The 25,283-nt window shown below is 38.7% G+C and overlaps 1 protein-coding gene and 1 non-coding gene across 7 annotated transcripts; one reads left to right on the top strand and one right to left on the bottom strand.

Moving 5' to 3' along the window:
- Positions 1 to 275: 275 nt before the first annotated feature.
- Positions 276 to 12,162, top strand: LOC131218838 (uncharacterized). Of its 6 annotated transcripts, none has more exons than XM_058213683.1 (3): positions 276 to 634; positions 8,717 to 8,819; positions 9,251 to 11,385. In XM_058213683.1, the coding sequence occupies exon 3, from the start codon at positions 9,446 to 9,448 to the stop codon at positions 11,195 to 11,197; it is 1,752 nt and encodes a 583-aa protein (XP_058069666.1). In that variant the 5' UTR covers positions 276 to 634; positions 8,717 to 8,819; positions 9,251 to 9,445; the 3' UTR covers positions 11,198 to 11,385. The 6 variants fall into 6 exon arrangements, with proteins under 6 accessions (XP_058069666.1, XP_058069664.1, XP_058069663.1 ...); XM_058213681.1 differs by having other exon boundaries at positions 8,585 to 8,819; XM_058213680.1 differs by having other exon boundaries at positions 8,582 to 8,819.
- Positions 12,163 to 22,071: 9,909 nt separating this feature from the next.
- LOC131219619 (small nucleolar RNA R71) lies at positions 22,072 to 22,178 on the bottom strand. The gene has a single exon (XR_009158269.1). It is a non-coding gene; the product is annotated as a small nucleolar RNA R71 (small nucleolar RNA).
- Between the last annotated feature and the right edge of the window lie 3,105 nt (positions 22,179 to 25,283).

Below are 25,283 nucleotides of genomic sequence, written 5' to 3'. Positions count from 1 at the left end.
GGGAGCAATCTCTATAATCATATGTGGTGGACCACTTAAATTTTGAATGGCTCAAGTGATGAATGGATTTGAGAAGATATAAACAACACCGTGGACCCCACCCATATTCGATCTGAAAGTTTCCATGGTGGCCGTTCTCTTACCCGAAATTTGTTATGTGGTCCTAATCGTGAGGGATGAATCTAATGGACGGCTCGGATGAAACTCAGACGTCACGGAGGGTCCCACACATCTCCTATTACAGTTACCATGCGTTCAATGCACGAGCTCTAAGGTATCCCAGCACCCGCAGACCTCATCTCCGAAGTCCGAAATACCCTTCCAAATTTATTGGACGGAAATAACCTCAATCTTTTGCCATAATCCCCGAACAACCCCTTTGAATCTTTTCTACCTTTCCCTTTCTCTTCTTCCTCTCACTCTGTCTCAAATGTCAAAATCATCTCTCTTCTCCTGCAATTGCAGGCTTCCATGGCGTTTCCGATCCTTCTTTCTCTCTCCGTTCCCTCCAATCCGAGCTTCGATTCGACTCGGCCACTCGTTCTTCAGCTCGTACGGTGATGGTGTTCCACGATCGACAGAGCTGAAATCGGATCCCGATCTGAAGTCCCGAGTCTCTATTTCGATTCTCTCGGTATGTCTTTTTTTTCTGCAAGAACCCCTTTCTCTAGCTCGATTCCAATCTGTTGAGTCAAATCGGTTTTGGAATTGATATGGCGACTCAGTCTCGTTTGGATTTCCGTTTCTGTTTCTTTTTCCATTTTTGGATTTTCAAGCTTTTGAATATCAGTCGAAGAAAAGAGTAACGTGTGGTTCAATTCCTCTCCTTTGTGCACGTGGCATATCGGTAGTATGATTGGGACTAGTGATTTATGGTCCACCACGTGGATGTTGTATAGATCAGAAAGTTAAACGTGGTTGGAAGATCCTAGCTGGGGCCCACCGCGATATTTGTGAGAAATCCACTCCGTCCATCCGTTTCTAGAGCTCATTTTAGGACACAGGAACTAAAATTAGGTGGATCCAAAACTCAAGTAGGCTACAAGAGAGGAAACAGTGTTAATTCAGTGAGCACTGTTTAAACGTTCCTAGAGCCATGAAAGTTTTGTATCAGTCTATACTTTTGGTTTTTTCAGTTCATCCCATTGTGAATGACCTTATAAACGGTTTGGATGGCAGATAAACATCAAGGTGGAGCCCACGAAGGTTTCAACCGTAGGAATTTCTTTCCCCAAATTTATCTCTCGTGTGACCCACTTGAGCTTTGGATCCATCTAATTTTTCATCGCACGTCCTAAAATGAGCTCTAAAAACGGATGGATGGGGTAGATTTCTCACAAATGTCATGGTGGGACCCACCCAGCATCCTTGCACAGGAACTTCTTGCGAAAGGCTTTGGCAGGAAATCCGCGTAAATGGGAAATGGAATTAGAGGTAAATGAATGGGTAGTAAATGACTTATTATTTAGTTGTGTTTGGATGGGCGTAAATGAGATGCATTTGAAATTTAAATATTATGTTTAGATGGGAGTAAATAGGGGAATCAAAATGCATTGGAGTTTTTTAATATATTTACATGAAGATATGTGATATCCTAAATCAGCTTTAATATTCCAAATTAGTGTGCATATCTGACGTTTAATAGAATGATTATAATAAGCCCATTAACATATATACTTTTCCCAAAAATGTGGAAATTTTGAGCCTTGGGTGGGCCACAAATGTAAGGATTACAAACAAGCAATGTGTTAGTGGTTTTTAACCATCAATTTAGATGGTTAACATTTGGACGGTTTGGATCATTCTATTGGTGTGATTTTAATTATGTAGCGGATAATTGGATTGTTTCATAGTATCATCACCGTGCCACATGTATGGCGGACATATATACCTTTATTTACTCATGCAACTTTCCCAGTGAGCTAGAAAGGTGTCACCCCATTTATTTCTAAATCCTCTCTCAAAAAGAGGATTTCATTTATAGGACCATTTACTCCCATCTCATTTCATTTCTATGCATTTACTCCCATCCAAACAAACCTCAAGTGTCATCTACCTCCATTTACTCCCATCCAAATGGCCCACTGTTGTTTGTTTGATTTTAGCTCAACTGTTTTAAATGTCAATTTTGAGATTGCCGATGGAATGGCTGGGATGGTTTTATTTCCTTGTTTTCTGGGTTAATCTATGTGGCGGGCCACTAGATTGATAGTCTTGATTGCTCTGGGTGCATGCTATAACGGAGAACTCCTCAAATCAAGCACAAGATCAATCTTATCCTGCTTATTAGGCTGAACATCTGTTATAACGGAGGACTCCTCAAATCATGCACGAGATGAATCTTATCCTGATTATTAGGCTGCACATTTGCGTGTAACAACTAGAAATTTTTTGTAACAGTTAGGCTTATTTTTAGCTTTCCCTCCTAGAATAGATTTTATATATTTCCATTCAAACAATTGTAAAAAATATATTCTTCCAAGACAACAATAAAAAATTCAGTGTCAATATTTTCAAACTTTATCATGGTATCAAATGAGCCTTCTTCCCACGAGAACTCGATCCCAAACACTAAAAATACCCATACTCCGATCACAACCCCACCATCTCCAACAGATATCCCTCTTATTGCTCTCAATATCACTGCCCAACTAAACGAAAAACTCACACCCTCAACCTTCCCTCAATGGCGTGCCCAGTTCGAAGCCCTCCTCATTGGGTATAATCTACTTGATTATGTTATTGGTGATAAACCCTGCCCCAATCCCAATGATCCCTCTATTTCCATCCTTCAAAGAACCCACTGGATAAGACAAGATAAACTTATCTTCAGTGCTATTTTGGCTTCGATGACCACCACCATAACACCATTCATTTCCATTGCCAAAACCTCCCAAGAAGCATGGCAAAAATTACACACCATGTATGCGAGCAAATCTCGCACTCGTGCAATTCTGCTTAAAGAGGAACTCACCTTGATAAAGAAGGGCAATCAGATGGTTCAAGAATACCTGCACACTGTTAAATCTCTTGCAGATGAAATTTCCCTCATTGATCATCCTATCTCTGAAGATGATCTCACGCTCTACATCCTAAATGGACTGGGAACTGACTTCCGCGAAATCGCAGCCCCCATTTGTGCACGGGAATGCCCACTCACATTCGAGGAATTACATGACCTTCTCGTAGGTCACAATACCTACTTGCGACGTCTTGAAGCCACATCTCAGTAGTTGGTCGCCTTTGCCAATTACTCCAATTGACGACCTGGTGCCACCTCTTCTTCTGGCGGTCACAACTCTAAGGGCTTCTCAAAACAAAATGGGTATGGCTGTAACAATGGATCTCAACAACAAAACTCTCCTTACGCCCAATACCAAAACAATGGTGGCCCACGAGACAATAGAAAAAACAAGTCCACTGGACAGTACCGTTACACCCCAAAATGCCAACTTTGTGATCAATTGGGTCACATTGCAAAATACTGTCCCCGTGTGCAGTTCTTTGTAGCAACGGCAAACTGTGCCTCAACATCACTAGCCCATGACACAAAATGGCTTATTGACTCGGCAGCATCCCACAATATCACTGGTGATTTGGCTAATTTATCTTTTCATTCTGAATAAGATGGCACTGACGAGGTTGTAATCGGTAATGGTTCAGGTTTGCATGTCTCACACATTGGTTCATTGGTTCTTCACTCACCCACCCTTAAATGACACCCTTTGTGTTCCTCATATACGAAAAAATCTTATTTCCGTCCATCATTTTACATCTCAAAATCATGTTTTTATTGAATTTTATCCTTCTTTTTTTCTTGTTAAGGATCAAATCACGGGGGCGGTTCTAGTCAAAGGTGCATGTGAAAATGGAGTTTACACCCTACTGGAGTCGATGGTGAAATCTTCTCCAAAAATTGTTGCAAACGTGCATGAACAAACATTCGTTGATGGGTGGCACAAACGTCTTGGACACCCATCTCATAAAATTGTTCATCAACTTGTCAACTCTTTTTCTCTTCCAATAATAAAAGAAAAAGTTTTTCAACTATGTACTTCTTGTTTAGTCAATAAAGCACACAAACAACCATTTCGGCCCACTAGTCTTCAAAGTCATGCACCACTTGACTTAATTTATACTGATGTTTGGGGCCCCTCTAATTCTGTTGGTATTGACGGATCCCGCTACTATTTGATTTTGGTTGATCATTTCACAAAATATATTTGGTTCTATCCTATGGAAACAAAATCTGGTGTTAGCACAATATTTCCTCAATTTAAACATCTCGTTGAAACTAGATTTCAATCAAAAATCAAAAGCATTTATTCGGATAATGGTGGTGAATTTGTGGCTTTGAAAAAAATATTTTTCTATCCATGGAATAAGCCATTACACCACTGCCCCCCATACACCACAACAAAATGGTGTTTCCGAGCGTTGTCACCGTCACTTAGTGGAAACAGGCCTCACACTATTATATGATGCTTCACTATCTTTGATATATTGGCCCCATGCTTTTTCCACTGCTGCATACCTTATAAATCGTCAACCAACACCTCTTCTACATAACAAATCACCATTTGAGGCATTATTTAAACAACCACCAAATTATCTCAAGTTGAAAAAGTTCGGTTGTCTATGTTTCCACTCACTCGGCTTTACGATACCAACAAACTTCAGCCCAAAGCCATTCCCTGTCTGTTTGTGGGCTATTCTTCAGCACAAAATGCATACAAATGCATTGATCCAAAAACCAAAAAAATATATCATTCTCGACATGTCCTCTTTGATGAAAACCAAAATGGTCCTCATGACAACCCAGAGTCTTCATCGTCCTCGGCAGCTGCTCCACTCATCAACGCCTCGTCTCCACCACAACCTCCGCCAGTGACTTCGGCAGGGGATAATACTTCTGCATTACCTCCAAGTAACGGCTTTGTTTCCTCTTCTTCTACTTTCCGAAATTTAGACTTTGTTCATTTGTGTCCTAATTTCTCTTCTTCGCATGACGGTGAGGCATCCTCATCAAATTCACATATGCTTCCTCTCCCCCATGACACTACTTTGCACATTGATTCAACATCTGTTCCCTGCGACTTGTACCACGAATTACCCACACCCGCTCCATGACCACTCGGTCGATGAACAACATCTATAAACCCAAACAATTGCATTCAAGAACCAAACATCCCATTCTAAATACCATTGAACCAAGTTGTGTGGGCCAAGCACTCCGTGAAACACACTGGAGAACAACAATGTCAGAAGAACTTACTGCGCTCATGCGCCATGGTACATGGGAACTGGTTCCCCCACCAAATAACTGTAAACTAGTGGGTTGCAAATGGGTCTTCCATGTAAAACGCAAAGCTAATGGGTCTGTTGATCGCTTTAAAACAAGGCTTGTCGCTAAAGGCTATCATCAATGTCTTGGATTGGACTACAAGGAAACATTTAGCCCCGTTGTGAAGCCCGCTGCTATTCGCACTGTTTTGACAGTTGCTGTTATGCAAGGATGGCCTTTGAGACAACTTGATGTCAACAATGCATTTCTGCATGGAGAGTTGACTGAAACCGTATATATGGTCCAACCCCTGGGATTCAAAGATGCCTCGAAACCTAACCATGTTTGCAGGTTAAATAAGGCCATCTACGGCCTCAAACAGGCTCCTCGAGCTTGGTACTCGGCGCTCAGATTGGCAATCATGAATCTTGGTTTTCAAAATTCGAAAGCGGACTCCTCTTTGTTCATATATCGCCACAATTCTGTTTTGTGATATTTATTGGTATATGTGGATGATCTAGTTATCACTGGCAGTGACATGCAATTTGTGTCTCATATCATTGACCAACTTGGAGTTCGATGCTCTTTAAAGGACATGGGCCACCTTCACTTTTTCTTGGGTATGGAAGTCATTTCTACTACATCAGGTCTCTTCCTCTCACAACACAAATATATTCGGGACCTCCTCTCTAAAACCAACATGACAGGTGCTAAGGAAGTTTCTACTCCGGTGTCCACAAGCACAGCTCTAAAGTTGGTTGATGGTACAACATCTTTTGATAGTACCGAGTTTCGAAGTGTCATTGGCGGTCTTCAATATTTGTCTCTCACCCGTCTGGACATTTGTTTCTCCGTGAATAAACTCTCACAGTTTATGCACAGCCCCACAGTAACTCATTGGGCAGCTGCAAAGAGACTCCTCCGCTACTTGAACCAAACAATCTTTCATGGCATCCACATAAAAAAAATTCCAGTTTTGCTCTCACAACATACTTTGATGCTGATTGGGTGGGCAATTTTGATGATCGTACATCCACATCCACGTACATATGCTTTCTTGGTTCCAACCCCATTCCTTGGAGTTCAAAAAAACAAAGAGCTGTAGCAAGATCGTTGACTGAAGCTGAATATAGATCCCTTACAAATGCAGCTTCAGAAACTATGTGGCTGCTATCACTATTCACAGAACTCGGGTTACCAATGAAAGATTCACCGAAATTGTTATGTGATAATTTGGGTGCAACTCACCTCAGTTTTAATCCAGTGCAGCATTCTCGGATGAAGCATATTTAGATTGATCTACATTTTGTTCGTGATTTGGTTCAACGTGGCATTCTCAATGTTCATCATGTCAACACTCAAGATCAGCTCGCGGATTTACTGACAAAACCATTGTCACGACACCGCACAGATTCTCTCAAAATCAAGATTGGCTTAGCCGATGGCAGCTCCATCTTGCGGGGGCGTATAACGGAGAACTCCTCAAATCAAGCACAAGATCAATCTTATCCTGCTTATTAGGCTGAACATCTGTTATAACGGAGGACTCTTCAAATCATGTACAAGATCAATCTTATCCTGATTATTAGGCTGCACATCTGCTTGTAACAGCTAGAAATTTTCTGTAACAGTTAGACTTATTTTTAGCTTTCCCTCCTAGAATAGATTCTATATATTTCCATTCAAACAATTGTAAAAAATATATTCTTCCAAGACAGCAATAAAAAATTCAGTGTCAATATTTTCAAACTTTATCACATGCCACTTGTATGGTTGAGGGTACCTTATGTACATTTCCTTTGTTTTGATACTGTGGAGCAAAAAATGTATTTCTTTTTCTTATGAATTCTTCTTTTATTTCATTAAGACTGTGATCTCTAGTCTCTATTCTTCTTTATCTTTTGCTGTATTTTATGATTTTAAAAAATAAAAATTCTCTAGTTTATTTTTCTTCCTCTTTCATCCCAATCAGAGTTCATAAGAAAGATGGATTTCCTTGATTTTTGAGTATTGAAGGTGGTTGGATTCTGTATGAGATTGTAAAAATAATGGGTTTTTAGCATAGAGTAAAAATTCTGTCTGAAAATTTTATGTTCTCTGGCAATTTGTTAAAGTGTGAAATAAGCTCTGAAATCACATCCTGATTCCATTGGTGTAGTGCTTCTTCAAGCCAGTTGGTAAAGTAGAGCTGGTAGAACCAGAATATGGTAGAGCCATCTCTCCACAGTGCACATTGCAGGGTAATGCATCAATAAGGACTGTCTCTCTTGTGGTTCATGTTACGGATGTTGTGTGTTTCAAAAATCGCACACATTAGACATTCCTAGCCATCATTTTTCTTCACTTTCCTACACTGAATGTTGACTGTTTATTTGCTTTGTAACCTTGCTCTGAAGGCCGCGGAGAATATGGGTATCCAATCTAAGTGTAGTTTGAAATCATCCGATCACCCTGCCATGTTTACTTTGGTGATTTGGCTCTACCATATTCAGGTTTGACCAGCTCTACTACATAATCTCCCTTTTCTTTGAATGAGAATACTGTTGGGGTTCCTTGGGATTTCTATGGCTCCACTGTATTTTTGGCACATGAAAAGCGGTTGCGTTCATAGTATGAATTCAGTGGCTTCTCTGAACTGTTGGCTGTCCTTGAAAGGGTTGTCATAGAATGCTTGGCCATGAGTTTGTACTGTACATTCAGGTGGTTTGTATGAGCAGGACCAATGGTTCGTTGATCCATACTGTTGATTTGATGGGCCCTATTGTCACCTTAAAAAAACCAAAAAGAGGATTTAATGGACCCTATTGTTAATGATCCATGCACCAAATATCACATAGATATGAAGATTGTAGCTATAGGAATATTTGGACCTTTTTTCCTTCTTCTTTTTTTGCTATATGTGAACTGTTTCTGTATTTATTCCTTGAAAGGCATGTTTGGGTATGTGAATCCAAAGGAAAAGAAAGGAAATAATAATAATTATTCTATGATGATTTCCATGAGAACTACTGAAACATGGTTGTTGTCCACCTATTGAAGGCTTAGGATTTCTAACCATCTAGGACATTTTGGTGCATGGTCGTCCACATTGGCCAGTAGTATTAACGGTATGGATGACTGAACCATGGGCCTCACATATACAAACTCTCAGCCTGAGCATAGTACAATACCTGCTATTGAGAAATGTGATGTGGTTCTTTCTTTAGTTTTTTTTTACTGTTAGCTTAGCTGATTTCTGAAAGCTATTTTTGGTAAATAAAAATATATTTTGAATGCTTTTGTTTTAGCATATCTCAGCAGATTCTGAAGGAATGTCAAGAGTTCTTACCTCTTTTGGGAAAGAACAAATGCTGCTACTTCAAAATAGTATTCATATAACCTGCATTGTAAAAGATTGAAAGGAAGCTTATTGATTGATCTCTCAACGAAAAGCAAGAATGCAGATATTGTAATTGAATCAGCAGAGCAGAGGCTTCAAAGGCAAAGTGAATCGGTGTTTTTGACGGACAATGAATGCAAACAGAGAACTTCAAAAGTAAGTAATCTCGATGTAAATTTGTCATATTTCATGATGGGAGATGATTATTGTTTGTGAAGCAATGGGTTTTAAGTATAGAGGTTACTGGTTGATACTTTATAGATATGTTTAAATTCAAATTTCACCAAGATATTGCTGTTTTTACTTTATATTTCTGTTTATTTATTTGTTGTTTCCATTTCACTGCCTTCTAAATTTAGAGCAGGTGATCACATGCATCTGCCATGGAACAATTTTCTTCTGTGGAAGTTGGGAATTCCCATGGATTCTTTTTTTTTTTTTTTTTTTTTTTTTAAATTTAATTTTTTTTAATTTTAATTTTTTAAAACCCTATGATATAAAGAATATTTTAATTTCATCCAATTCCTTTAAGATTATTCGTTGGAGAAATCTGTTTCAGGCTGACTCCAGTTGTTGTTTCCTTGCAGTGTTTTCGTCCATGATTTCATTCCATGCAAAGAGGATTTAGACACCTTTTATCAGTAGCTTGGTTTCCAATTAGAATGAAGTATTTATTTTCTGGAGGATTTATTTGCACTTCCATCTTGTCCTCTGTGCTGTGGAGCAGAAAGGAAGGATCTTAGCAGCACCTAAGGAGTGGCTAGATATTTAATTCTGTACAGATGGGTGATTATAAATTTTCCATTGGCCAAGAGTTCTCTGATGTCAAGGCATTCCGAAAGATGATTAAGGAGGCTGCTATTGCTCAGCACTTCGAGCTTCGGATAATAAAAAGTGATCTGATTCGTTACTTTGCAAAGTGTGCCAAGGAAGGTTGTCCATGGCGCATACGTGCTGTAAAGCTTCCCAATGCTCCAACCTTCACAATAAGGAGCCTTGAAGGGACACATACTTGTGGCAAAACTGCCCAACTTGGCCATCACCAGGCATCAGTAGATTGGATTGTGAATTTTATAGAGGAACGGTTGCGGGGCAATGTACATTACAAGCCAAAGGATATATTGCTAGACGTACAGAAGCAGTATGGGATTACTATTCCTTACAAGCAAGCTTGGCGAGCAAAGGAACGAGGCTTGACTGCAATTTTCGGATCTTCTGAGGAAGGATATTGCCTTCTTCCCGCATTCTGTGAGCAAATAAAGAAAGCCAACCCTGGAAGTATTGCGCAAGTGTTCACCACCGGGTCAGACCATCGATTTCAGCGGCTGTTTGTTGCTTTTCATGCATCAATCTATGGCTTTGTGAATGGTTGTCTACCTCTTGTTGGTCTGGGTAGTATCCAGTTGAAAAGCAAGTACCTTGGCACTTTACTTTCTGCTACGTCTTTCGACGCGGATGGTGCAATATTTCCATTGGCTTTTGGTGTTGTTGATGTAGAAACCGATGAAAGCTGGATGTGGTTCTTATCAGAGTTACATAAGCTGCTAGAGTTGAACATTGAGAAGATACCTCATCTAACAATCCTGTCTGATGGACAGAAAGGCATAGTAGATGCTGTAAAAAGAAAATTTCCTAGTGCATCCCATGGGTTTTGCATGCGCCATTTAAGCGAAAACATTGGCAGAGAGTTCAAGAATTCAAGGCTTGTTCAACTTCTGTGGAAGGCAGCTCATTCCATCACCACCATCGGATTCAAAGAAAGAATGGAAGAAATTGAAGAAGTTTCTGCCGATGCAGCCAAGTGGATTAAACAGGTTCCCCCTTCCCGTTGGGCGGTGGCGTATTTTGAAGGATCACGGTATGGCCATCTTTCTTCAAATATCGAGGAATTCAATAGATGGATTCTTGAAGTGAGAGAACTCCCCATAATCCAAGTAATAGAACAGATACATAGTAAATTAATGGCTGTGTTTAATGAACGTTACGTGAAAAGTTTGGCCTGGACATCGATACTTGCCCCATCTGCTGAGACACGTATTTCAGAATCAATCGCTCATGCGGGTGGTTACCAAGTACTTCGCTCAGATGAAGTAGAATTTGAAGTAATATCTGCTGACCGCTCGAATATCGTGAACATTGGCACCCGTTCTTGTTCATGTCGCGATTGGCAGGTCCATGGACTACCATGCTCACATGCTGTTGCAGCACTCCTCTCGTGTAGAAAGGACGTCTATGAATATACAGAGAAGTGTTTTGCTACCGCTAGGTACCGTGAGACATATTCACAAGCAATACATCCCATTCCTGATAAAAGTGAATGGAGAAAAGCATATGACGGTGAAGGGGATGAGGACACTAGACTGGTACGGCCACCCAAATTTCGCCGTCCCCCAGGACGCCCTGAAAAGAAGCGGCTATGCATGGAGGATCAAAATCGAGAAAAGCACACTGTGCATTGTAGTCGTTGCAACCAAACAGGGCACTATAAGACAACATGCAAAGCAGAGATCATCCAGAGGATAGAACAGTATTAGATATGTGTAATTTTGTACTTCCAATCTATAAATCTCCCTCAAATAGTAGTTTGTATGTACCATATTAAAAAATAGTATTGCATGTTGAAGGCGTGCCTGCTCATGTAGTGTACAGTGAGAAGCAGCAATGTATTTTAATCTATACCGTGTTTGAAGTGAACTTTAGGATTGGAGACAATCTTTTACTACTCTCTAGTCTCTATTCAGATTATCACTCGAAGCTGCTTTTCATCTTTCATCCATTATGCAGTTTTTGAAGCCTAACGTTGGTATTCAGCTTTTTGCTAACATGGAAAATGTCATTTATCTTGTGTGAGATACGCGGGCCTCATCTAAGTGATAAGTCGTTAAGTTTCAATTTTTATTTGTTTCTACTTAATAGGTCTGACTAGTGGTGCCATTTGCAGGTATATGCACATAGAGTGCTGCCATTTGGGTGCGAGAGGTATAGGGGTGTAACCCAATGATACTAGCACCGCCATAAGTTTAAGGTCGTACAAGGCAGATGTGCAGCCATGTGATATATCCACACCATCCGACCTCTCAATCAGATGTGTCATCTCAAAAAACCTTGGGACCCAAAACTCAGTGATGAGGACATCCAACCGTTTAAAGTTTATCATCGACGGAAGCGGGCCCCACAAGCATCACTATGGATAGGATGAGATTGAATATCAAGAAAAGCTTGTTGCAGAAATTTTTTTTTAGTTTCTTAATCTTATGTTAATTTTCTATTGCAGAAATTTCTATTTTTAGAAGTTCATATTTTTAAAAATTGCCATTTTTAGATATTTGTATTTTTAGAAAATTCTACTTTAGTTAATTTTCTATTTTTCTGATAATTCTAGTCTTAAGAAATTTCTATTTTTGTTAGTTTCTTTTTAGGTTGTTTCTAATCTAAGTAGGGGTATTTTGTTATTTTCTATTTATTTGCAAGCTCTATTTAAAGGGAATTAAGCCCTAAACATTGGAGTTGATTTTATTTTTTTGAGAAAAGAATAAAGCTATTGAGCTTTTTTACAGCCGGGTGTGAGACATTCCTCTTACTCCTCCTTCGTCTTCTACTTTCTTTCTTTGGTTAATTATTCTAATCTTCTTATTACTTCTTCTTTCTTCCATTTAGTTTATTTGCAAAAATTTGAAATTCTATTTGTGAATTTCCTACTTGGATTTATTCAAACATCCCCAACTGGTAATCCTATTTGATCCAACAGTTTGTTAAAAGATTAGATCATCACGTTGGATGGTTGAATTGACTCTTGTGAGGCATGAAAGTCCTATCATTCGTAGGACGCACTTTTTATATTTGAATCTTTAGTACTCTATGGTTGTAATGGATGACCATGATCGTTAATAATGATTGTAATAGATGACCATGATCATTGATGAGTTTTTTTTCCAAATAATTCTTATTTATGATGAATAACCATGCTGAAAATGATTGTTTATTTTATGTTTTATCTTAAATTCTAATTTTGCACATTTAGGATAGATCGTGTTGTCCCACATCACTCAGCCCAATCCAAAGGTAAGGTGTTCCACAACAAAGGAAAGGAGCTTAGAAGGAATGTCCACTGTCCCGCATCACTCAGCCCAATCCAAAGGTAAGGTGTTCCACAACAAAGGAAAGGAGCTTAGAAGGAATGTCCACACTTGAATTGTACAAGGTCTGCCTGAGTTGCAAAACAGCCTAACATTTTGGCCCAACCTTTCATCTGGACTGGATAAAGAGTCTTAATAGCCTTGACTCTATACACACAGCAGGGTCCCTCCACATTGATCAACGATGGGTGTTCTCTCAGTATGTTTCTTATGCTGTGACCCATTGAGGTTTGGAACGGGCTGGTTTTTGGGATCTGGGTTTTTTTTTTTCCTGAGGTGACACATCATATGAATGGGTTCGATTCTATGAAAACATCAAAGGGCCCATTATCTGTTGGAATATTTGGTTGAATTAAATAGACTATCAAAAATCGAGAACTAAAAAAGAAAATAAAATTTGAGAAAGAGGACTTATTGAATTGAGTCGAGGCGTGACGTGAGTCACTCGGCTTGAAATCGAATTTGCTCCCCTTGGACAGTGTCCCAAGTGCAACAGGTTTCCAGAGCAATTGACCTCCAGGATACAACGACTATGATCCGGTCCCAGTGGTGCATTCACTGTACGTGAGCTCGAACCACTTGCATTTTAACCTAAAAGTGCTAAGTTGACTCAGCAACGAACTTAACAATCAAAATTCATAAACCAAAATACAGAGAGAGTTTTATAAGAGGGGAAATGATTTTTCGTACTTTAAAAACAGGAACGAAAGTCCTTATATAGACTCCAAAGTAGTGCATTAAACATCTTTTTGAAAGGGTTAAGTTTGTTGGGTTTAAACCCAACAGATGCGACTAATCGAATAGTCGTATCTCACTAGTTTAAAACGAAAATGCGCAAGTGCGAGTACACTCTTACAAATAAAACGACTACCCATACACACACCCATGCGAGTACACTCGCACTTGCACCCACACACACACCCGTGCCCAGCCCGTCGCGTCACGCACGGACAAGGGCTCGGCTCGGCTCATCGCGCGCATGTGTAGTCAATGACATGGATTTAACATAGCCCCCCAGCGAAAAAAAAATCAAAAAATTTCAAACGTGAAGGGAAACCAAAATATTTGAAATCTAAATTTAAATATAAATTTTGAAACAAATACAACAATTCCCCACATGTTTCAAAATAAAAAGTCTTTCGGGTTAAAGCGTAATAGTTGTGCAATGGTACCGGTGTTACCATAGACTTGAACCGATATTAGAGTAACAAGACAGGTGTACAGGAATTAGGTGACACCATAGTCTTGAACCTATATCCTTTTAGTGTAAATCGCAAGTATATGACACTCACACAACTCTTCTTCTGCAAGTGAATTTATGGTTCGGTGCTTTTCGACTATATACCATTACCTGGATTTCATGAGTGTTCTAGAGAATTCGCCTAGATTCTCATAGGAAGCGGTCTCCACCTCCACACCCATATAGGTGAATTCTATCAAGTGTATGCAACAACTATATACACTACCAAATATATAACCATGGATCCATTAAGAGTTCTAAAAAACTTAAGGTTCTAAAAAACTCATTCTTCTGCGTTGCTACTCGCACTGTACATAATAGAAGGGGCTCATATATCTTAGTGCAATCGTCTACCTTGTGTCTTATTGTTTACCCATTGAATCTATCTCATGAGATCTTCACTTGTATTGGTTGGGTTGTCAATACTGACAGCTCATATATTGGGCTTAGCCTCATTCCCTTTGATGTATCATTGACTAATTTTTTATATAGTCTTTTAGTCAGAGGATCTGCTAGATTGTTTTTTAACCTCACAAAGTCAATAAATGTGACTCCATCATGCAACATGTGTTTCACTATGTTATGTCTGCGTCTAATATACATGTTTTTTCCATTATATATTTTACTATTTACTTTTGTTATAGCTGCTTGATAATCACAATGAATAGACACGACCGATACAAGCTTGGCCACAATAGTACATCAACTAAGAGATTTCTAAGCTACTCGGCTTCTGATCCAGCATTTTCTAAGGTAATAAACTCGAATTCCATAGTTGATCGAGTGATAAATGTCTACTTGGTAGACTTTCAAGAGACTGCTCTTCCACCCAAGGTGAAGACATAACCTCTAATGGATTTTATCTCATTTAAATCACTAATCCAGTTTGCATCACTGTAATATAGCAGGATAACTATTATAATATAAACTATAAGTCATACTTCCTTTTAGGTATCTCAAAATCCTAAACAAAGCATTCCAATGCTCTTTTTCAGTGATATGTGTATATCTACTTAGTTTTTCTACTACAAAAGATATATCTGGTGTAGTGTAGTTTGTTAGATACATAAGGCTACCAATTATTCTGGAATACTCCAATTGAGACATACTACTACCTGTATTCTTTATGAGAGTCACACTGTAATCGTAAGGTGTACTGACAGGTAAGCAATAAAAATGGTTAAACTTTTTCAGTAACTTTTCAATGTAATGAGATTGTGATAATACAATAACACCATTTTTTCTGGTTACTTAAATACCCAAGATTACACTAGCCTTTCCTAAGTCTTTCATGTCAAATTTAGATGACAAAAATTTCTTAGTCGTAATAACTAATTTAATATTAGTTCAAAAAATAACATGTCATCAACATAAAGGCACATATATAATAACATAATCATCTCCAGATATTTTACTGTATACACATTTATCGACATTATTTATATGATAACCATTTTATTTCAAAACATTATTAAAATTTTCATGTCATTGTTTAGGAGCCTGTTTTAGACCATATAGAGATTTAATTAGTCTACATACTTTATATTCTTTACCTAATATCTTATAACCCTCGGGTTGCTCCATATATATTTATTCTTCTAAATCTCCATTTAGAAAAGCTATCTTAACGTCCATCTGGTATACTATTAGTTTATATATGGGAGCTGTCGCTATTAAAACCCTGATAGTTGTAATTCTAGTTACAGGAGCATAGGTATCAAAATAATGTATTCATTCTTTTTGTCTAAATCTTTTTGCTACCAACTTAGCCTTAAACTTATCAATAGTCCCATTTAGTTTTAATTTCTTTCTAAACACTCATTTATAGCCTATTGGTTTGTTTCTAAGTGGTAGGTGTACAAGTTCCCAAGCATTATTAAATATAATAGATTCTGGCCCCATTCATCATTTATTGCTTTATTCCAAAAGGTTGCATCTTGAAAGTTATTTGCTTCTATATAGGTTGTAAGATCATCTTCTACTAAAAAGGTGAAAAAACTATCTCCTAGTTAGTTTTTTTTCTAACCCTAGTATTTTTTCTTGGTTTTATCTCTTCTACTTCTTTCTTGTAAGTATTTTTACTTGTAGACGAGATATCTGATTCATTAACTTCTTCTATTCTTATAGATTTAGACTTCATAGAGAATATGTTCTTAAAGAACTCTGTATACCTAACTTCTATAATTGTATTAGGATTTAGAATATTATCTTTAGTTTTTAAAACTAAAAACTTATAGGCTGTACTGTTTTGTACGTACCTTATAAATATACAGTCGGTCGTTTTAGGGCCTAACTTTTTTTTCTTTATTTCAAGCAATCCTACTTTAGCAAGACACCCCCACACTTTAATATATTTATAACTAGGAACATGATCCTTCCAAAGTTCGTAAGGAGTTTGTTAGAAGATTTAGAAGGAATTCTATTTAGGATATAACAAGCAGATAAAATTGCTTCTCCCCATATATTTAAGGATAAGCCTGAATTATTTAATGTAGCACTCATCATCTCCTTTAGAGTTCTATTCTTATGTTCTACTATTTAATTCTATTCTGGTGTATAAGCAGTTGTACTTTCGTGAACTATTCTACTTTGTTCACACAATTCTCATACTCACATCCTCTATCTGTTCTAAGTCTTTTAATTTTTATATTTAACTAATTTTCAACTTCAGTTTTATACTTAGAAAAAATATATAAAGCTTCATCTTTACTCCTTAACAGATAGACTCTAGTGAATTTCGAATAGTCATTTACAAAAGTTATGTAATATATTTTTTCTCCTCTACACATGTGATTTCTAAAATCACATAAGTCACTATATATCTAAGTCTAATAGAACAAATGATCGTTCTATTCGTTTAAAGGGTTTTCTAATGAATTTTGATTCTACGCATGTTTCACATTTATCGAATTCTTTATTAGATATATTAGGTAATAAACCTAATCTTTTCATTTTCTTCAAAGATACTACATTCACATGACCTAATCTACTATGCCATAGATAAAAGAGTTCAATGATATAAATAGAACTGGATGTCTTCTTATTATTATCATTGGATACATCTACAATGAATAAACCATCACTGCAATATTCCTTACCAACAAAAGTTTCATTCTTAGTCATTACAAGTTTATTTGAATCAAATACTAACTTGACACCAGCTTTATTGATGAGCGAACTGGAGACCAAGTTTCTTCTAATATCAGGCACATGTAGGACATCATTCAGTAACAGAGTCTTTTTAGAAGTGAGTTTCAGAAGTACTTTCTCTTTCCCTACAATTGGAGATGTTTTAGCATTACCCATGAATACATGTTCATCATCTCTTGATACTTGGTAGGAGATCATCATGCTATGATCCTTGCACACGTGCGTAGTTGCACCAGTGTCTAATACTCACTCTAAGTTGTTTATAAGAAAGACTTCTGACACCACATCTACTACCATATCAGACTCATTGTCTATTTCTGTAAGATTAGCATATGGCTTATCTTTGTTTTTCTTAAACCTGCAGATTTTAATATAATGTTTAAGTTTTACACAGTTGTAGCAAATTTTTTTTTTTTTTGAATTAATTGTTTGTATTCTTCTTTTGAGCCTACATTCATTTTCATAATGTCCAGGTTTGCCACAGTTAAGACATTTGCCTTTTTCTTTATTATTATTTTTTCGACTTGATTCCACAAGATTCGCCTTTGAATCTATCTCATTTCCATTTCCTTTTTGGTCCTTGATTCTACTAGCCTCCTCTATTTATATGTGTACGTTAATAGTTTTTAAAAAAACACTGTTCTTTTTTATGTTTCATTTTATTCTTATATTCTTTCCAGAAGGGCGGTAACTTTTCTATCAGCGCTCCTGACAGAAATGCTTCATCCAACTTAATTCCTTTTGTTAACAGTTTGTAAACTAGATTTTGAAAATCATAAATTTGATTTGTGACAGGTTATTGTCTATCATTTTATAATGAAGGAAATTAATGATTGCATATTTCTTAGCATCTGCATATTCTATAACGTACTTCTTTTCTAAAGCAATCCATATGTCTTTAACAGACTCGTAAGAAGCATATATATTATATAGTTTGTTGGAAAAAGAGTTTAGAATATAATTTTTATAATTATTTTCATCTGCTGCTTCAGTTTGATTTGCTGGATCTATAGTGAATGATTCATACAGAATGTATGAAACTTTAAGGGTGGTTAGTGTGAACATCAGTTTCTGTTTCCACTATTTAAAATATTGTCTAGCGAATGGTTCAATTTTAGCTAATTTGGCAGAAGTATTTACTGTTATGGTAGCCATAGTATATGTAATTCAACATTTTGATTTCAAGATTATTGGAATATTTGGTTGAATTAAATATACTATTAAAAATCGACAACCAAAACAGAAAATAAAATTTAATGACTTAGCAACGAATATAAGCACTCTTTTGAAAGGGTTAGGTCTGTTGGATTTAAACCCAACAGGTGTGACCAACCGAACAGTAGTATCTCTCTGGCCGCACCTGTTGTTGAGGGTCAAATATTGCATATCAGACCCCAGTTATTGCCAGGATTTACAAACATAGTATTGTTTAACGGCCTGATTTAATCATGTTTGTGATGCAGGGTGTATTCACGAGCTTGGACTGGAAAAGGGTACTAAAAGCATGGATTTAACAGTTTGAAGTCACCAAGGCAAGCGACGGACTCTAGGAGACCAAGATCGACAGATTTGCACGCTAGGGATCCAAGAAAATCGAGGAATTGAAGCTCAAGTGGCCTGAAAAGTGTCCAGAATGCAAGATCATAGGGTTCCCACCATCCGATCAGTTCAAAACTCCATACGTGGCCTGAGGACCATAAATGAACCGTACACGTAAAATTTCATCCATTGGATCGCTGTGGAATTGGCCCAACGGACATATCAGCCCATAAAACCATTGATTTTGGGCCCGCTTGCTATCTAGATGTGCTTGAAAATTGGTCTCAACGCGTTAAATGAGCTGACAATACGGATGGACGGAGCGGATTTCTCACGAACATCTCCGTAGGACCGCATGTGCATCATGTGTGCATGGTACACAAGTGCACCAGCCGTGCACTGAATTCCTCAAAGTCGGTCAGCGCACGCTGACCGACGTCTCCCTCTCCAACTCGAAGTCGTTCCTGCGAAAGAAACAGAGGTTGCGGGTGAGTCTTGTGGGCCACCACCGTGATGCAATGGACTGATCCGGACCGTCCATCAGAAGCCCTTGCCCCCTATCATCCTCGCCTAGATGGCGGAATTTCAAGAAACATCGGAGGCCGGCTGTTGATCGTCAAAACTGAAGGTAGACGGTGGAGAGATGTGATTTGATGGACCGCACTAAACCCAAGTAAAAGTAACCCTTCGTGACTGAAATTTCGAGAGGAATTCAATGGACGGTTTGGATTTCTCAAGCGATAAGGTAAGTGGGCCCCACCGAGAGTCCAGCGCACGAAACACGCAAGCCCTGTTTACAGCGCGGCCGAAACCCGAACGCTGCGGGCTGTTTTGTATCAACAGAGAGGATCAGTCCGACGACCCGGACCGTCCAAAATCATCCCAAAGTCGGACTGACCAGAGCCAAGGAGCCCAAATGGCTCAGATCCTGCACTTGGAGCCAAAAGGCCTCTCCAGACACGATCTGTTGCTGTTTTAGATGCGGCGGATGTTGCAGCTGCGTAGGATTTCCGCAGCGACTCCACCTACGGAAAGGAGGCTTGCAGACCAACCTCTCTACTGCCCTTGGCAGCTATAAAACAGAGGGAAAACGAAAGAGAAAAAAAGAAGAGAGGGAGCGGGTGGAGGCTGAAAATGTGAAGACAGTTGGGTGGCACGAAGGCTGGACGTGGCTGGAAGCTTCACGAAGACTGGACGTGGCTGGAAGCTTTGGCTGGAACAGGGATGGAAGCTTTGGCTGGAACAGGGGGCTGAAAACGAGAGAGAAAGAGAAAAGATAATAAGTTTTTTTTCTTACTTTCTTTTATTTTTCGTTTTCTTTTTCTTTTGATTTGCTTTGAGTTCAAGCCATTCATGTCTAGCTGAACCTCTTAGTTAGGGATAAGAGGTGAAGCCTGTAGCGTGATGGGAGACTGTTATTATGCCTTTTAGTTATACTGAATTGAATTTTGATTTAATTTTATTATGAGAATATTTGTAGTCTTTAATGGCCTGTTATGACTGACATTACAATGGGTTTGCAATGGCTTTGAGTATTTCCTTTTCCGTATTTTGATTGTGACGTCATGAAGCCCTGTTGTTCGCCATTGTCTCCTGGGCATTGCTGGATGGCGGTATCCTTCCTAACCTTCACAATCATCTGATTGGTTTGTAATTGGTTTAATTCTGTTGTTTGCTCTGTCTCCTGGGCATGGTTTGATGATAGAATCCATTCTGATTCATATTCCTTTCATCACATGAAGACTAAATCAAGTAGGTTCAGTTTGATTTCCATGAATTTTAATGCAGGCATAGATCTCCCTGATCCCTACAAGTGGATCCTCTGAATCCCTAGTTTCCTTCCTCTGAATTCCTTAAAGTTTTAGATAATTATTCTACAATTATTCCTTAAAATTCTATTTGGTTAGATCGCATCTTAGTCTAGTTCTAGTTCTACTTGGTTTCAGATAACGTACAGGTATCAGTCCCTGTGGATTCGACCTCGGTCTTACCGAGTTTATTACTACATCACAACCCTATACTTGGGGAGTGAACAAGTTTTTGGCGCCGTTGCCGGGGACTGACGGTTACGTTTTTCTGAAATTAATTAGTTTTAGAATTAGGTTAGGATTAGGATTTCACTAACTTTAGGTTAAAGATTTTTATTTTATTTTATTTTTAGAAACTAACTTGTTTCCATGTTTTGTAGGATCCTGACATAAAGTTTCTAAATTGGTAATTCCTTCCTAATTTCTCTACTTTTTCTGTTTTTAGAATTAAGGTTTAAATCTTAGAAATTTTCTAACTCTAGTATTTCTCTATTTGTAGGAAATAGTTTATTTTTAGAAACTTTCCTCTTTTGTTTTTAGAAACTAGGTTAGTTATTTCCCTTTTTAGAGATTAACCTTCTATTTTTGTTCTCTAGTAACTTTCTAATTCTAACTCTTTTAGAATCTAATTTTTTTTTCCTAATTTTCTACTTATAGAATTTTTGTTAGAAACTAACTTTCCTATTGTGTAGGCCTTTAAGATAGGAATTTCTAATTTGGTAAGTTCTTTCTCTCTACTTTCTATTTTTCATATCTCTTTTTAATTTACTTCCTAGTTTAGGACTTTTTTCCTTTTTTAAGGTTTTCTAATTCTAGACATTCTCTGTAAGAACTGATTTGTTTGTTTTCTTTTGCAGGTCCTTAACTTAGGGGCTTCAATTTGGTAATTTCTTTCCAACTCTCTCTCCTTCTTTTTAGATTTTCTTTTCCTTTCTTAGGATTAGGCTTTAAATTTGATTGAGGGCTGTGAGTGTTTCATGCCCAAGTGGGCCTGTGACAACACTCGACGTCTCTTGACTGAAGGAGGATTGGTTGAGGGGTTGACTATCTATCGCAGGACTAGACACCGCTCGAAATCCCCTGAGTTAACTGAAGTTATGGCTGAAGACTAACCTCCTCTACTTCCACCCAGGGTGGAGGATACCCAAGATGAGAATGAGGTGCATCAGGCACCCCCGCCTCATACTTTACGAGATTATCTACAACCGGCGGGAGTGAGTATGCCCTCATGCATGATTTTCCCTGAAAACACAGGACAAATGGACATCAAGCCAGGAGTTATCCAACTCCTTCCCAAATTCCATGGACTTGAATCAGAAAGTCCATATTTACATTTGAAAGAGTTCGATGAGATTATGGCTACATTATGTTTTCCTAATGTATCTGAGGATACAATTAGGCTGAAACTCTTTCCTTTTTCCTTAAAAGAGAAAGCTAAGACGTGGTTACATTCACTGCGTCCTAGATCCATTGGCACATGGAACGACATGCAGAGGGAATTCATAAAAAAATTCTTCCCACATCATAAAACGATTACCCTTAGAAAAGCAATCATGAACTTTGCCCAAAAGGAAGATGAAACATTCTTCCAATGTTGGGAAAGGTTCAAAGATTTGGTCAGTTCATGCCCACAACATGGATTTGAAACGTGGCGCATTACAAATTTTTTCTATGATGGACTGACATCTTCCATGCGCCAAATGGTCGAGACAATGTGTAATGGAGAGTTCATTAATAAAGATGTTGACGAGGTATGGGATTACCTCGATAGTCTCGCTGAAAAAACACAATCATGGGACTATTACCCAATGGCGAACACCACGTCTAGGCCGACTCAATTAAAGGAGAAAGGTGGATTATATCTCTTGAAAGAAGAGGATGATCTCAAGTGTAAAGTGACTACGCTCATAAGGAAAGTTGAGGCCATGGAAGGAAAGAAGGATAAGGTTAATGAAATTGTTTGCGGCATCTGTGATTGCAACATTCATACAACTGAAAATTGTCCTACAATACCTGCCTTTCGAGGAGTGTTGAATGAACAAGCTAATGCCGTAAACAACTATCAAAGACCTTTTACTGGACCTAACTCCAATACGTACAATCCTAGTTGGAAAAATCATCTAAACTTTAGTTGGAGGAATGGACAAACAGCTACCCCTCAAGGTTTCTTCAATCAAAATCCAAATCAAGTGAAACCTCAAGAGGAACTGGTTCAAAATTCCATACAAGAGCTGGCTCAGGCAATGCGGGGAATTACAGATTTTATGTAAAAAATAGATTCTCGTATGACGGTTATAGAAAAGGGGATGCTTCCTGCACAACCTCTCCCCAATCCTAAAACGCAGTACGAGATCAATGATCCCAGCTCTTCAAATCAGATGGGGCACGCTAAATCCATCACCACTCTTAGGAGTGGAAAGATCATTGATAAAACTCTTCCGGTTAGGCCCGAAAAGCCTTAAAAACCAGAAGAGGATAACAATGATGGATCCAGTGATGCTCCACAAAAATTAGAACCGGAACTTCTAGAGAAGCCAGTTACTCCGTTCCCCCAACGGTTGGTTTCACCAAAACCTCTCTCTAACTCTCAGGATATCCTAGAGGTGTTGAAACAAGTGAAAGTCAACATTCCTCTACTTGATGTCGTGAAACAGATTCCTTCATATGCCAAATTTCTGAAAGACTTATGCACGACCAAAAGACGGAAAATTATTCAAAAGAAAATCTTCTTGAATGAGAAAGTGAGTGTCATCCTGAAGCAAGACGTGCCACAAAAATTCAAAGATCCCGGTAGCCCAACCATATCATGTGTAATCGGGAACCATTGAATTGATCATGCACTTCTTGACTTTGGAGCGAGCGTAAATCTGATTCCCTACTCGGTATACAAACAGTTAGATTTGGGTGAGATAAAACCCACCCTGACCACACTACAACTTGCTGATTGCTCTGTTCGTGTACCAAGAGGGATAATAGAGGATGTGTTAGTCTAGGTCGATAGATTTTACTACCCTGTAGATTTTATCATCCTGGACACCGAACCCATCAATAACATGAGCACTCAGATTCTGGTTATTCTTGGTCGCCCATTCCTTGCCACATCAAATGCAATTATCAATTGCAGGAATGGTGTCATGACTATGTCTTTTGGAAATTTGACATTGGAGTCAAACATTTTTTTCAATAACGGCAGCAACTCAGAGGATGATGATGATTTCCGCGACATTAACATGATTGACTCTTTCGTGGAAGATACGACACCGCTGACCTTATCCTCCGACCATCTAGAGACATGCCTGGCCCATTCCCATGATTTTGATGATGACATGCTTAGGGAGACGTGCGCTTTGCTTGATACTGCACCAGTACTTGAAGTTAACCAGTGGAGGCCACAGTTTGAAGAATTACCACAAACCGATGTAGTGCCTCTATCGTCTAACCTCAAGCCGCCGAAGCTTGACCTAAAACCTTTGCCCTCTGATTTGAAATATGCCTATTTAGGTCAAGATGAGACATACACGGTGGTGATCTCTGCCCACCTAGAGAAAGAACAGGAGAGTATGCTCATATATACTCTCATTGAGCATAAAGGAGCCCTGGGATGGACGATAGCGGACCTCAAGGGAATCGATCCCTCGATTTGTACTCACCGCATATATCTTGAGGATAAAGCAAAAACCGCTCGGCAACCACAACGTAGACTAAATCCAAACATGAAGGAAGTGGTTAAGGCCGAGGTTCTTAAACTATTGGACGTGGGTATCATATACCCTATATCTGATAGTCAATGGGTGAGCCCAACTCAAGTGGTCCTTAAGAAGTCCGGAATCACCATCGTAGCCAATGCTAATAATGAACTCGTGCCAACTAGAGTCACTACTGGTTGGAGAATGTGCATTGACTACAGGAAGTTGAATACCGTCACGAGGAAAGACCACTTTCCTTTACCATTCATTGATCAAATCCTGGAAAGGTTAGCTGGTCATTCCTATTACAGTTTCCTTGACGAGTATTCGGGCTACAACAAGATAGAGATAGCCCCTGAAGACTAGGAAAAGACCACATTTACATGTCCCTACGGCACCTTTGCCTGTCGAAGGATGCCATTCGGACTATGTAATGCCCCTGCCACCTTTCAGTGATGTATGCTCAGTATCTTTTCTGATATGGTGGGGCAATATCTAGAGGTCTTCATGAACGATTTCTCTGTTTACGGTCCATCTTTCAGTAAGTGCTTGGAAAGTCTTAAATGTGTGCTGAAAAGATGTGAAGAGAAGAACTTGGTACTTAATTGGGAGAAGTGTCATTTCATGGGTCAAAAGGGAATTGTCCTTGGGCATATCATCTCGTCCAAGGGAATCGAGGTAGATAAGGCAAAAATCGATCTTATCTCTAACCTACCTCTACCCAAGAACATCAGAGACGTGCGATCCTTCTTAGGACACGCAGGATTTTACAGGCGATTCATAAAGGACTTTAGTCTCCTCTCTCGTCCTTTATGTAATCTTCTTCAAAAGGATGCTCCGTACGAATGGACTGAGCAATGCCAGAAAGCTTTCACCAAGCTTAAGGGTACGTTAACCACTGCACCTATCATGCAGCCACCCGACTGGAGCCTTCCTTTTGAGCTTATGTGCGACGCTTCTGATTATGCTCTTGGGGCGGTCCTAGGCCAGAGAAAAGATAAGAGGCCCTACGTCATTTATTACGCAAGTAGAACTTTAAACTCTGCCTAGGTGAACTACTC

Source organism: Magnolia sinica, chromosome 11, assembly GCF_029962835.1.
Source record: "Magnolia sinica isolate HGM2019 chromosome 11, MsV1, whole genome shotgun sequence".
Taxonomy (NCBI): domain Eukaryota; kingdom Viridiplantae; phylum Streptophyta; class Magnoliopsida; order Magnoliales; family Magnoliaceae; genus Magnolia; species Magnolia sinica.
The sequence above is the reverse complement of the archived record's forward strand: the minus strand, read 5'-3'. Positions and strand labels throughout refer to the sequence as shown.